This window comes from Natator depressus, chromosome 15 (genome assembly GCF_965152275.1).
Source record: "Natator depressus isolate rNatDep1 chromosome 15, rNatDep2.hap1, whole genome shotgun sequence".
NCBI classification, from domain to species: Eukaryota; Metazoa; Chordata; order Testudines; family Cheloniidae; genus Natator; species Natator depressus.
This window is the reverse complement of record NC_134248.1, coordinates 18,993,823-19,007,247: the sequence shown is the minus strand read 5'-3', so window position 1 is coordinate 19,007,247 and position 13,425 is coordinate 18,993,823. Positions and strand designations below refer to the sequence as shown.

At 41.4% G+C, this 13,425-nt stretch overlaps 1 protein-coding gene across 4 annotated transcripts in view; it reads right to left on the bottom strand.

The window, feature by feature from the left end:
• GALNT9 (polypeptide N-acetylgalactosaminyltransferase 9) overlaps positions 1–13,425 on the bottom strand; it is a 238,452-nt gene that overhangs the window by 150,238 nt on the left and 74,789 nt on the right. For 3 of the 4 annotated variants that reach the window (XM_074973032.1, XM_074973030.1, XM_074973031.1), the window contains exons 3-4: positions 8,863–9,029; positions 6,224–6,398 (exon numbers count right to left, since the gene is read on the bottom strand). In XM_074973032.1, the coding sequence (XP_074829133.1) occupies positions 6,224–6,398; positions 8,863–9,029 (342 nt within the window). The remainder of the gene's footprint in view (positions 1–6,223; positions 6,399–8,862; positions 9,030–13,425) is intronic. The other variant, XM_074973033.1, reaches the window with a different exon arrangement.

Here is a 13,425-nt window from a genome sequence, read left to right as displayed (position 1 = left end):
CCAGGAAACTATCAACCTGCACTGCTGTCTCAGAGAAGCTTAGTGGTCACTCAACAGCCTCAGAGAGAAACTGAGCCTTCTGTTCATTGCCCATTTTCAGGCTGGCTCCACCCTAATAACGATAATAACCTATCAACTCAAGAATAACTAGAATATGTAATTGCTTTGAGTTCCTACAGAAAGATTGTAGATTCAAAAAGTAGTTGTCAATGGTTCACTGTCAAACTGGGAGGGCATACCGAGTGGAGTACCACAGGGTTCAGTCCTAGGTCCGGTACTATTAAATAGTTTAATTAATGATGTGGATAATGGAGTGGAGAGCATACTTATAAAATCTGCAAATGATACCAACCTGGGAGGTATTGCAAGCATTTTGGAGAACAGCATTCCAATTCAAAAGGATCTTGACAAATTGGAGAACTGGTCTGATTTCAGCAAGATGAAATTCAGTAAAGATAAGAGCAAAGTACATTTAGGAAGGACAAAGCAAATGCATAACTACAACATGGGGAATAACTGGCTAGGTGGTCATGCTGCTAAAAGGGATCTGGGGGGTGTAACGGATCACAAATTGAATATGAATCTACGATGTTGTGAAAAAGGCTAATATCATTCTGGGGTGTATTAACAGGAGTGTTGTATGCAAGACAGGAGAGATAATTGTCCCACTCTACTTGGCAGTGGTGAGGCCTCAGCTGGAATCATCTGTCCAATTCGGGCACCACACTTTAGGAAGGATGTGGATAAAATTGGAGAGAGTCAAGAGGAGAGCAACAAAAATGATAAAAGGTTTAGAAAACCAGATCTATGAAGAAAGATTAAAAAAAACTGGGAATGTTTAGTCTTTAGAAAAGAAGATTGAAGGGGAACCTGATAACAGTTTTCAAATATGTTAAGGGCTGTTATAAAGAGAACAGTGATCCATTGTTCTCTATGTCCACTGAAGGTAGGACAAGGAGTAATCAGCTTAATCCGCAGCAAGCAAGATTTAGGTTACATATTAGGAAAAGCTTTCTAACTATAAAGGTAGCTAAACTCTGGATTAGGGTTGTGGAATCCACATCACAGGAGGTTTTTAAGAACAGGTTGGACAAACACCTGTCAGGGATGTCTAAGCTTACTTGGTCCTGTCTCAGCACAGGGGGCTTGATCAGATGACCTTTCAAGGTCCCTACGTTTCCATAATTCTATGATGTTTGCAAATACAGTAACCACATACTATACAGACTCGATGGTGACAATGAAGATGTAAAAGAGGCCCAGAGGCAAATAACACTGCTCTGTTTTAAGGCCAAATATTCATTTCAAGTACTAACATCATGAATGACTTGCTTTCCTTTAAAATACACACCACTTTTTCATTTTGTTTGATTAGGGAAAGTGTTTAAACATTTGAGATCATTTATGTTCGATATGAAAGTCACAGTCTCACCATCTCTCTCCTGATTAATATAGAAGACTTGCCTTCAAAATCCCTGGCTAACCCAGCTGAATCAAACTGACTCTCACCTCTGCTCTATTTTGATGACATTCAGGGACCAACCTGGAGTGATTAAGTCCTAGTGTACATTTACTATCTCCGTCTTGCATCCTCTGAGTGTCAACAGAAGAGACTGGAATTTACTTAACACTCGCCAAAAATATTGACATTCGCTTGAAAATAAAATCTGTCCACATAACTTCAGTCTCTTTTCCTTTCAGCGCTATTCTGTTAATATTATGCTGGACCATTTAGCAACCAGTTGCCATGTCCTTGTGTCTATTGAGGACATGACGGACTGTCTCATAACATGTAAGGTAGCAAGGCTTGATTAATAAGCCAGAGAAACACACAAGGGGCCAGTTCCTCAGCTGGTGTAAATCATGGTTGCTCCACTGAAGCTATTTATATCTACTGAAGACTGGGCCAGAATGGGGACAATAACACAGGGTAAAGTTGTGAAGGGAAAAGACGACCAACTGAGAATAAATTTAAAGAAACCTTAGTTTCCTCAAATGGAAAGCAGCAATGTGTCTCCAACAACTGGATGAAGAGATATCCGAGAGGATCATCAGGCTTCCAAATATTTGCCCCATATTGTTCTCCACGATTTTGAAACCTCTGGCCATATTCAGCCTTGACGTATGCTGGTGGAATTCTACTGAAGTCAAGAGACCTGCACCCACTTCCACCAAGGCTGAACCTGGCCCTTCATCACTAAGGGGAAATTTTGTACTCTTTTCCCCCTTTATGTTCTCACTGTGGTGTGGTTTCTTTACATTTGTACACCAGTCTATCTTTCAAAGTGATACTTGGAAGACTCTCCTTTGTCAGTCACAAGCTGACTGCATTACAGATACACCACTCGCTGGTTACACCACAAACTGAGCACAAAGCCGGAGCATTTTTCCCCACAGGAAAAGCCACGTTTTCTGTTCAGTTGCCTCAAAAAGACAAGTATGCAGGGCTCAATGGAACCAACTCACTTGTCATCTGAATATATTATTATAGATTTGCAATCTGGAAAAAGTAGTTCCTACAGGATCAGAACTTTAATGAGAGAATGTAGATGGGGTAGTGCCTTGCTCTGGCACGTGGAAGATTTAGGATTGAATCCCAGGGCTGGAATCTCCCATTCCTTGTCCTGATAAGGGGTGGGAGTAACACACAAAGTATTTAACACTAACGCCGTTTGAAAAATGAAGCAGGAGGATAAATAAGCTCCAGTCAATCTAAGTCCATATCGGCTGGAATGGGAAAAGCAACGGGAGTGGCTATTACATGAGGCCTTAAAGATGGGTACTATAAAGCTGAGAGGAAACAGGGAGAGCAGAAATTCAGTGGTGGAGATGGTTTTAGACACACCCAAGATTTGAGGGGGAGCAGGAACAGGAGAAAGATAAAGTAGCAGTGTTGTTGCCCTCCACTTGTGCCTCTGAAGCAAAGGGATACATTATCCTTTTGATGCGTTTGCTACTCTGATTGGTTTAGACTCTGCAGCGACTGCATGAGCAGCGCTCTCACAACAGGGGGCGATGCTCTCAAAGCAGCTGCAGATTCAGGCTCAGTGGTAACAATGGGAGTTAAGCACATGTGTTGAGAGGAGCGCATACCAGAATGGGTGTGCTGTTCCATAAAGGCTTTTAAATGGTATACACACAGTCTCATTTACTGTATTAGGTTCTGTCCATGCTGACCTTGATCCTCCATGACATTATTACAAAACAACAACCTTTAAGAAAAGAAAACAACAACAACCCCCTCTTACTGTGTAGTTACCCCACCTAGCTTTTACACAGCTGTTTACAGCAGTAGATCTCAAAGTCGTGTGGCAAATTGCCGGCACTACTATGTGGATCTCGCGCTCTCTCTTCTTGAGGGGGATTCAGGGCTCCGTTTCTTGTCCCTGAACTGGGGTACTAACTGCCCCACTAGTGTACTAGAGGAGGGGAGTGGAGAGGGAGGGACCCAGGCCTGCCCTCTACTCCAGGTCCCAGCCCAGGGGTCCTAGGGATAGCAGTAAACCACTTGAACTAGCGGTTCCTTCCCCTGGGCTACTTCCCTCTCCTGCCCTTCAGCTTGTCGAGCTTCCTGCCCTCCCTCTGCACAAACCAGGTGTCCCTTTACCTAGGGTCTTGGTCTTCTTAGCCCACCGCAGCATTTCTCCAAACTCTCCTCTGTTTCCCTCCAACCTGCTCTCTGCTCCAATACCAATCCACTCTGCTTCAACTCCTCCAAACTGCTCTTTGCTCTAACACCAATCCACTCTGCTTCAACTACTCCTCTTGTCTGATTGAAGCAGGGGGGTTTTATCATGTGACTGGCTTCAGGTGCTTTAATCAATCTATAGCAAACTTTCTTCCCTCTACAAGGAATAAGGCTCCCTTCTAACACTCTCCTGCTGCCCTCTGGCCATGCTGTATCTCAGTCCTTACAAAGGAGGTCAGCATCATTTTCCTCACTGTATAGAAAGGGAAACGGAGGATCAGACAGGCTCAGGACCAGGACCCAGACCTCTGCCCTGTTCAGTAGCCAGCCAACATGGCCTCCCACTGACAACCAACATCACTTGAAGTGACACCGTATCTGCTGGTTAAAAAACAAAGCATGAGCTACTGTAACATTGTTACCACAGGCACAGGAATCACCCCCCCGGTGTAATTGTAGAGTCTGGTGTGAAATAGTCCAGGCAAAGTCCCATCAGCTGCAGTGCAACAGAACTTATTTTATCTCAGCTTTTATTTTATAAAGACTTGCGAGATGCAAACTGTCAAGGTTCCTTCCCCACTCTGAACTCTAGGGTACAGATGTGGGGTCCTGCATGAAAGATCCCCTAAGCTTATTCTTACTAGCTTAGGTTAAAAACTTCCTCAAGGTACAAACTTTGCCTTGTCCTTGAACCCTATGCTGCCACCACCAAGCATGTTAAACAAAGAAGAGGGAAAGAGCCCACTTGGAGACGTCTTCCCTCCCAAAATATCCCCCCAAGCCCTACACCCCCTTTCCTGGGGAAGGCTTGAAAAAAATCCTCACCAATTTGCATAGGTGAACACAGACCCAAACCCTTGGATCTTAAGAACAATGAAAAAGCAATCAGGTTCTTAAAAGAAGAATTTTAATTGAAGAAAAAGTAAAAGAATCACCTCTTTAAAATCAGGATGGTAAATACCTTACAGGGTAATCAAATTCAAAACATAGAGAATCCCTCTAGGCAAAACCTTAAGTTACAAAAAGACACAAAAACAGGAATCTACATTGCATTCAGCACAGCTATTTTAACAGCCATTAAACAAAAGAAAATCTAACGCATTTCTAGCTAGATTGCTTACTAACTTTTTACAGGAGTTATGAAGAGCATTCCTGATCTGTTCCCGGCAAAAGCATCACCCCCCTTCTCCAGCTTTGAAAGTATCTTGTCTCCTCATTGGTCATTTTGGTCAGGTGCCAGCGAGGTTATCTTAGCTTCTTAACCCTTTACAGGTGAAAGGGTTTTGCCTCTGGCCAGGAGGGATTTTATAGTTCTGTATAAAGAAAGGTGGTTACCCTTCCCTTTATATTTATGACACAAACATATCAACAAAAATACTTGCCCCCCCAAATCCATAGGGCTTTTGCTGTCAAGCATCCCCCAGAGAATACTCCTTGGCTATACCTAGAGCTACTTTTTGGGTTTGTTTTTTTTTTAAACTTCCTCCCAGACTCCCAAAGCAAATACACTTAATTGCACAGTGGCGTTTCCTAATCTACAATTAATTCCTTCTTTTTTGTTTTGGAAAGACATTCACGCTATATGTACCAGCTGTCCTTTTTCAGCTGAGTGTAGATATTAGTCCATTCAGAACCTACTTCCACAGTGCTCCCTATTGGGAAATTCATTAACATATCGATTATTTTCTTAATAAACTCATTCCCGTTGCCAAATTGTGTTCTTTTAAAAGAAATACACTGTAAGGTCCAGTACAACTTATGCCAAAATAGCGTTTTCTGCTCTTGTGCTCTCTCTGCTGGTTCTTCAGGAGTTATACCACAACAGGTGTAATCTGGCTTGATCCCACTGAAGTGAATGGAGCTTCAAAGATTTACCCCACCTGAGGATCTAGCCCATTAAACTCAGAGCCGTGCTCACATCATCAGTGTTGCTGGTTTGGAAAGCAAACAAAAAGCGGCATACTGATTTCAAGATGCATTAGAAGCACAGGGAATAATTCAATTTTCCCCCAAAATGTAAATGCAAGAAAATATATAGAAAAAAATCATGTTTATATTCAAGCTTCTGGAAGGAAATTACGAACAATGGAGAGTAAACAAAACAAAACAAAATGAAAGTACTCAACAATCTATTTTTAAAATGTCCTTGAGCACAGAACTTGCTTAATGGTTTTTCGCCATTTGCTCACTTCAGGGATCTCAGATTGATTTCCATGCAAATTGCTTCCCTGTACGTTGAACTGCACAGGAGCTAGAATGACAGTCCTTAATGGATCTGGCAGCCATTGCAGGAGACTTCAACACTCTAACGTTGCAACAACCAAGAACATTATTCAAAGTAAATTGCTAATGCTCCCAAGCCTAGAGCGAGCTCATCACTGGAATTCTTTGGCTCCCATCACCGAGAAAATCTCATTTACAGGCTTTGGGAACGTAGCGTACAGTGTAATAGTGCTGCTGTTTGCACTGCAGCATGCTCTCCCTGTGGGAAATCCAGCATGTAAAGACATCCATGTTGCCATCAAAATGCCTTACCAGCCAGTGTTGAACTCAACATGAGCATCGAAGAAACCAACAATCGGAGAAGTTGCTGCTTTCCAGCCTTGGATTCTGGCTCGAATCAGTCCTTCCCGTTTATTATTGCGTACTATCTTCACCAGGCCTGGGTATCGCTTATTGACATACTGGTCCAGATTAAACTTCAGCTCAACTGTAAAAAAGACACACACCACACGCTCTCAAAAGAGATTTCCACTGAGCATATATAGCTGCCACATAACATTTTATTTAAATATGATTTACCCTGGAACAAACATTTTTAAGCCCATGGACACAAAAACAATTCTGAGGCTGAGACTTTTCGGAACAATTGGCCACATTCCAAGAGGTGCTAGGCACGTGCAGCTTCCACTGATGTATATGGGCCCAGTTCTAAGGTCTTGGCTTGGCCCAGTCTGTTCTGAGTTACAGTGATGTAAACCCAGAGTAATCCCATGCAAATCAATGGTGTTACTCTGGACTAATATCAGATTTTATACACTAACTTTTATAGGCATTTTGCCTTAATAAGACCCTCAGTACTGGGCCGCTTGGGAATTTGCAGATGACTCAGCACTGCTCAGGATTTTGTCCAATGTTTAGACAACATCAAGTTTCAATTCGTTTCAAAATAATGATTACTGTACAAGTCCCCTAACAACTTCTGACATACTAAGGTCAGTCTCTGTGAGCCTGAGTCTGATCACCCATCAGCGCAACTCAACTGTCATCAGTGGAGTTACTCTTGATTTACACCAGTCAACAAGAGTCTTTCCATTGACTTCAATGGGCTTTAGACTGGGCCCTAAGAAAGATCAGAAGCAGGCCCCCGGAGTTTAAGGGTTTGCAATTAAATGTAATTCAGAAGCCCTTCCCCGCATTACCATCACCTTAAAACGGAATCTGATACTGTATATCTAAACAGATCCCTTCCCATCTGTGTCACTTTTCAGCCATTCACCTACATGTGATTCAGAACTCATCAGCCATGCTACTCGCCTTCACTTCAGTACATCTATAAATGGACTCTGATTATGAATAAAGATCTTTGTACTTTAAAAAGTTCAGCCTGGTCTATTATTGTAATTACTACGGTAGCTTTTATTTACAATACTTTCTTTTTTTAAATGCTAGATAAACTTGCAGTGGCTTATGTGATATTAGAGTCCTTCATTCTCATGGCTTATGTTAGAGAAAGGAACAATTACCAGCCAAATCAAAGGATCTGGTTAATCTTCAGCAGTGGGGACTAGCCACAAAAGCTGCCTCAGGGACACTGGGTCAGATTCTGCTCTCAGTTACACTCATGTATATCCCGAGTAACTCCACTAAATGATTCTATACCTACATTGGTATAACCGAGAGCAGAATTTGACCAAGTACTTTCAGGTCTATATGGACTTATTAGTGTGGTGGTGGGTTTTTTTTTTTTTTTTTGTTTTGGGTTTTTTTTGTTTCTCTTTTGAGGTTCCTGAGAAAGAGAAGTATCCAAATACAGGAAGGTTCACATTGCTGGGCTTCCAAGAAAATGCTACACTTGAGATCTTATTCTAAGTGGAGTTTCTTAAGATGGGATATGCATCCTAGAGCTTGAAATAGGCAGAAATGACCTAAAACAAAACAAAAAAAAATGCACTATTTGCTGATTTACTCTTCTAATCTATTAAGGGAGCGACTAACCTAATTAAGCCATAATGACTGTTCACACCTCAAATATCATGCTGACCTACATTTTGAGTTCTGTCTAAGAAATTATATTAGTTAACACACATGCTATTTTTGTATTAGTTAATTATATTACTTTACTGTTAGACTGGCTTTGTGTGCATTCTTGTAGTATGATTCTTGCACTCTAATTACTGGCTGTTGAGTACCAAAAAAAAAAAAAAAAAAAAAAAAAAGAAAAAGTTTCAAAACCTGAATCAGATCTCAGTTACACCAAGGTAAACTGGGAACAATTCCATTCATTCCACCGGAATTGTGTTCAGTTTATCCCGGTGTAAATGAAAACAGAATATAACCTTAAAGAGAGTCAGCAGCTCTGATTTCCTTGTAAGTAGAATTGCTTTATTTAATCTTCTGAGCTAATAATCGACACATTGTCCTGAATCTGGAAGTGTGGGGGATCAAATAAACTGTCTGAACCTTTTTTTAAAAAAAAAAATAGACAACTTTGGTGAAGGTTTATTTTCTATCAAGAATTTTAGGCAAGAGACTAAAATATATTAGGTTCTACTGTATGGCCTTTACTCATGTTAGTTAAGTTGTTACACACGCGAGTTGTCTCAATGAAGTCAATGGGACTCCGCACACAAGTAGCTTCTCGCCAGCGTGACTAAGTTTTGTATACCTGGAGTTGCTGGGCCAGATCCATCACTGACACACACTGGGTCATAGCTAAGGGATTTATGTCCTCTGAGGATCTTGGCCATTATTTACAAATCTGTAGTTAGGTTTCTGATGTTCCTTCTCTCAGCTATTTCAGATGTGTTCAGATTAGGCTTGTTCCATTCCAACCTCAGAAAAGTACATTTAAATTAGAAGTAACTAAATTATTTCAATTTACAATTTAATCTCATTACAATACACAGGATAAAACACTTAAGAGAAAAAAAGCAGGCTTTAATGACATTCACCGTTATCACTGTTGTCATCCACCAGAATTATCTCCTTGAGCAAATGGGATGGGGTATGGTTCACAACACTGTGCACTGAGCGCAAGATGACAGACAGAGCCTCGTTTACAAAAATAAAGACCACCGAGATCTGGGGCAGGTCATCGGAATAGGTCATCTGTTTGCACCTGGAGAGAACAAGGCGAGAACTAGAACCCAGTAAGAGACAGATATTAAACATGCAGAAGATTGGATTTCATCTCTCTCCTCCCCAGCATTTGGACACAGAGTACTTGTTCATTCTGATCTATTGTAATGAACGGCATTCCCCAGGTACACACTATTTGGGTACAAATGAAAACCATTTTAGCCCTGAAGAAAAATCACCTAGTTAAGTGCTGCTAACATTTAATCACCTTAATGACAACAGAACCATATATTTGCATATATGCCTGCACATAGACAGAATTTGTAGAGGATTTTAGTTGCAGCAAGGTTAAAATTGTCTCATACAAAATGAAATGCTGTACAGCCTTTATGTGTTTTATTCTAAGGCTCCAGAAATAGGTGAAAACAAGACATTAAGGACTATGGCTTGCTTCTGCTCATGAAGTCAATTGATTTAAAAGGAAGTTGGATCAAGCCCCATATTTTCAAGTGGCCTAAAAGTAGATCTCAAAATTATACAGAATATTTTTCATGTGAACCCCATTTATACCCAAGCCAGCACCACATTTTCCCATGCAAACAAGAATTTGCACCCACAAGTGTTATTTATGCAGTGTCCGGCTTGCAAACAAATGGATGTATTTACAAAACATATCTCCACAATTTGTGAGACCATATTTACAAATCAGTCTCTACATGAAGTTTTGGATAAAGCAAAGAGAAAGCCTGGAATAAATACTGGCTTATTCCTGCCCTCCACAGACCATTCTCTCATTTCTTCTGCAGTTGCTATGCTCATTTTTATAGACTACAGAGACCTATGTTGTGGATGAATTGTCTACACCAGCACAGTGAGTTCACGCAAGACAAGATTATTGCTATGAATTAAACTCGTTGCTTCTGTTGAAGATACAGAAATAAAGTACTTTGGTAGGATCGGAAAACGTGTGAATTTTTGCAAAAGGTGCAAAGCCTCTCCCGCAGCTACTTGAAAATACGTGCTAGCGCAGCTGGTCTGCTGCATGAGTTCCCTAAGGCACACTCTTCGGAGCATTGTGCACTCCCTTTTTGTGATGATGTCAGTCAGAGAAGAAAACAAAAGTGCATCTAATACAGTGCAAGAAATGCAACAAAATACAATGTTTCCTAAACCTTAAAGTCAAAAGGACCAAATATTCATCCATATGTCCACCCCATGCAAATCAGTGGGTTGGACAGTGATTATTTGGAGTTATCGGGTGGCAGCATTGCAAATGGCCTTTAGGTCTCTTTATCTGATGGATCGGTATTAGAACTTGGAAAAATATTTATTTTCAGCTGTGATAGAGTGTTGGGTTTTTAATGAAGTCTGTCCTCCCGGCCTGAATCTGTTCTGCCCTAGTGCCTCTCTCTCTCTCGAAGGTGTGGATGCTTCACACAGCAGGTGAGCAGCACAGCCAGGAATAGCATCTGTGTCTCCCAGTCAGCGCCCCTTCTACTGTACATGCTGCCTCATTTTACTGAAAATCTCTCTCACTAACATGGACATTAACTTAAAAAATTACCTATATGTTCTCACAGCCAAAATTCACTCTCAATTATCATAGCAATTACGGAGCCTATCCTCTAAAATACTGTTAATGATACCATAGGAAATGACTTTTCCTGCTCTTGTCAAACTTTTTGACCTCTTTGCTCATCACTTCGGTATAATGATGACTTCTTTCCCCACCATTAGCAGTTAGTTTTTTGGGGATGACAGTGGTTTGACTGCTGGGTAACCTCTGGAAATCTGTTATGAATTTAAAAAACGAGCTGTTACTCATAATTTGTACTCATCGCAACTCCATTTTCTGAGAGACGGGGCGGCTGTGTCATTGATTACAGTGTTACCGCAGCTAGTTACAGCCCACTTGCCAGTGATCTGTGCTATATAGAAGACCACTGGGCACAGCTTTTGTGTAAGAAGCATTCTGGTGTTGTCTAAAAGTAACTTGGACAAGAGCAGAATATTGCAAGAGCTGTGAAAGTTCTACTAGTTAAAGCCACCTTTCTTTGGGCCCAGTTCTCCTTCCACTCATACCAGCATATATCAGAAGTCAATCAGGATCATTATTTTAAAATGCAGCAGCACACAGGGTCACCAGCTAGAAAGTATGGAATATGCTGGATTTCCCACTATGAGGCAAGGGATCCTGCACGCACCTTGAAGGATTTCACGGGGTATTCAGTGAAAGCATGCAACAGAATAGCAGGACCTGTAAATAAAGGTATCATGGGATCTGATTCTGATCTTGTTTACACTGCTCCCAAATCAAGAGCAACTCCAGAATCAATTGGGTTATACAGGTGTCATGCTCACACGAGATCAGAATTAGGCCAAAAGTTCTGGATACAGGAGTAACTATGCCAGTGAGATGATGTAAAGCTAGCTTGAGAGTCATTATATGTTAATACCCACGTTAAGCCTCTGAGCAGATTCAGTGTGACCTAGATATTTCATAAACCTTAAGCAGAGTAGGACTGAGCTGAGTGGCTTCGAGAGAAAAGATGGTGCAGTGGTTAGGGCACTAACTTAGTATGTGGGAGAGCTGGATTTAATTCTTTGCTCTGCCACAGGGTTTCTATGTGTCTTTAGGCAAATCACTTAGCCTCTCTGTGCCTCAGTTCTGTAAAATGGGGATAACAGCACTTATGAGGTGCTCGGATACCACAGGAACGGGGCCATAAAAGTACTGTAGATAGAGCACTCATGAAAGTAAACTAAAAAGAGCTGTTTCTTCCCTCTGTGTCAGGCCCAAAGGTTTACTGAAGATTGCACAGTATCAGAAGTTTTACTGGCCCTAAAATGGAGCAATTACTTCCCCAAAGCCCACTGGGTGAGGAAGGAAAGCTCACAAAAAAGAGGTGCCGCCAGTTTGAGATTTCCCTCCTCGCCTTGAGCTACGGGCAGAGAAAGGATCTGAATGGCAGGTGAAAGCTGTGATGGGCTGCCTTGCAGGCCTGGGATGGCTTGCCATGGAAGGAGGGAGATAGAGAGGATCTGGAGAGATTACGGATAAATTGGAGATGAGTTGTAAAATCTACAGCTAGCCCAGGAAAAGAGAGACCCCAATGAAGAGGCAACACCTTTACACGCATGCCACTCACATGGAGGGGAACCCCAAACAGAAGTGCTGCACCTTGTTCTTCACAGTGCACCTAGTGCAAGGCTCAGACAACCTTAGCCTGGGATATTCAAATAATCTTCCTTTGCCTTCTGGTCCTGATCATTTGCTGAGCTTTTCAATAGCTGGTTTACTGATGGGCCTGAAACACCACAAGCGCCAAGCCTGTTTTTATACCCTAGCTGTCAAGTTCAGTGCCAGCTAAGATACTTGACATTTTTAATTCCACATTAAAAAACAAACACACACAATCCTAAAACAAAACCTCTCCGTTTGATCCCTCTGTTTCTCACTTGATTGGGTGCCTAAATCAATGCATTATTATCTGACAGCAATTTCTTCTGCTCACTTTTACGAGGATGTTTTCTTGTCTCAGTGCTTACTTTGTGGTGTGCAATGGGACACTATTAAAAAAGCACTCTGTTAAGATAAAATTGGTTTCTGTTGAAGTGAATCATTGCTGTCAATTCAAATAGTAACTTTCCTTCAATGAATTCTTTCACGTCTATTAGCAGAACATTTCTGGAAAGCAGTGTTTTGCCTCTAAATGAAAAGACCAATCTAACATACTAGAAAATCTTCTCACTTTACGATGGCTCTTGCATTGCATGTTCTTCAGAAGTAGCTAGACGGACTAAGATAAAGCGGTCAAATTCCAGGATCTAAGTTGGGTCATGAAATTTTATTTACTGGATCAAGGTCATAAGAATGGATGAAGAAACCGAGAAGATGCTGGGTAAAAATGTCAACAGGTTAATCTTTTTTTGTAACTGTTACAGAATTTGTACAGAGGGCATTTGCAACTTTCATTTCTGGCAGCCCCAGTAAATGAATCCCCTTCCTTCTTTGAACTGTGTATGTGTTTTGGGGACACTCCCAACCCCTCGAGAGCTAGGGCATAAAGAGATGAGTATCTGGAGTGCCGACAATGCTACCTGTATGCCCAGTTCACTGCCAAATATACAAGGAGTTGGTGTACCACAGTACTCTCTATGAATCCCTGCAGTGGGGTTGGTTACAATATGATGAATAGAAGCTACCATGTGAGGGCATGCAATTGAAACAACTGGCAACCAAACTCTGCCCTCATTAAAATCAGTGTAACCCCACTGACTCCAGAAAGGACATACCCAAGGGTAAACATTTGACTGTATGTGTGTGTGTGTGGTTATTGATTGTCTTAAAAATCAGTTGACCAGTCAGCTTCATTATGGACTTTAACAAAGGCTGATACTAAATTAGTGTCACAAGCCAAAATCCTGAGCCATTA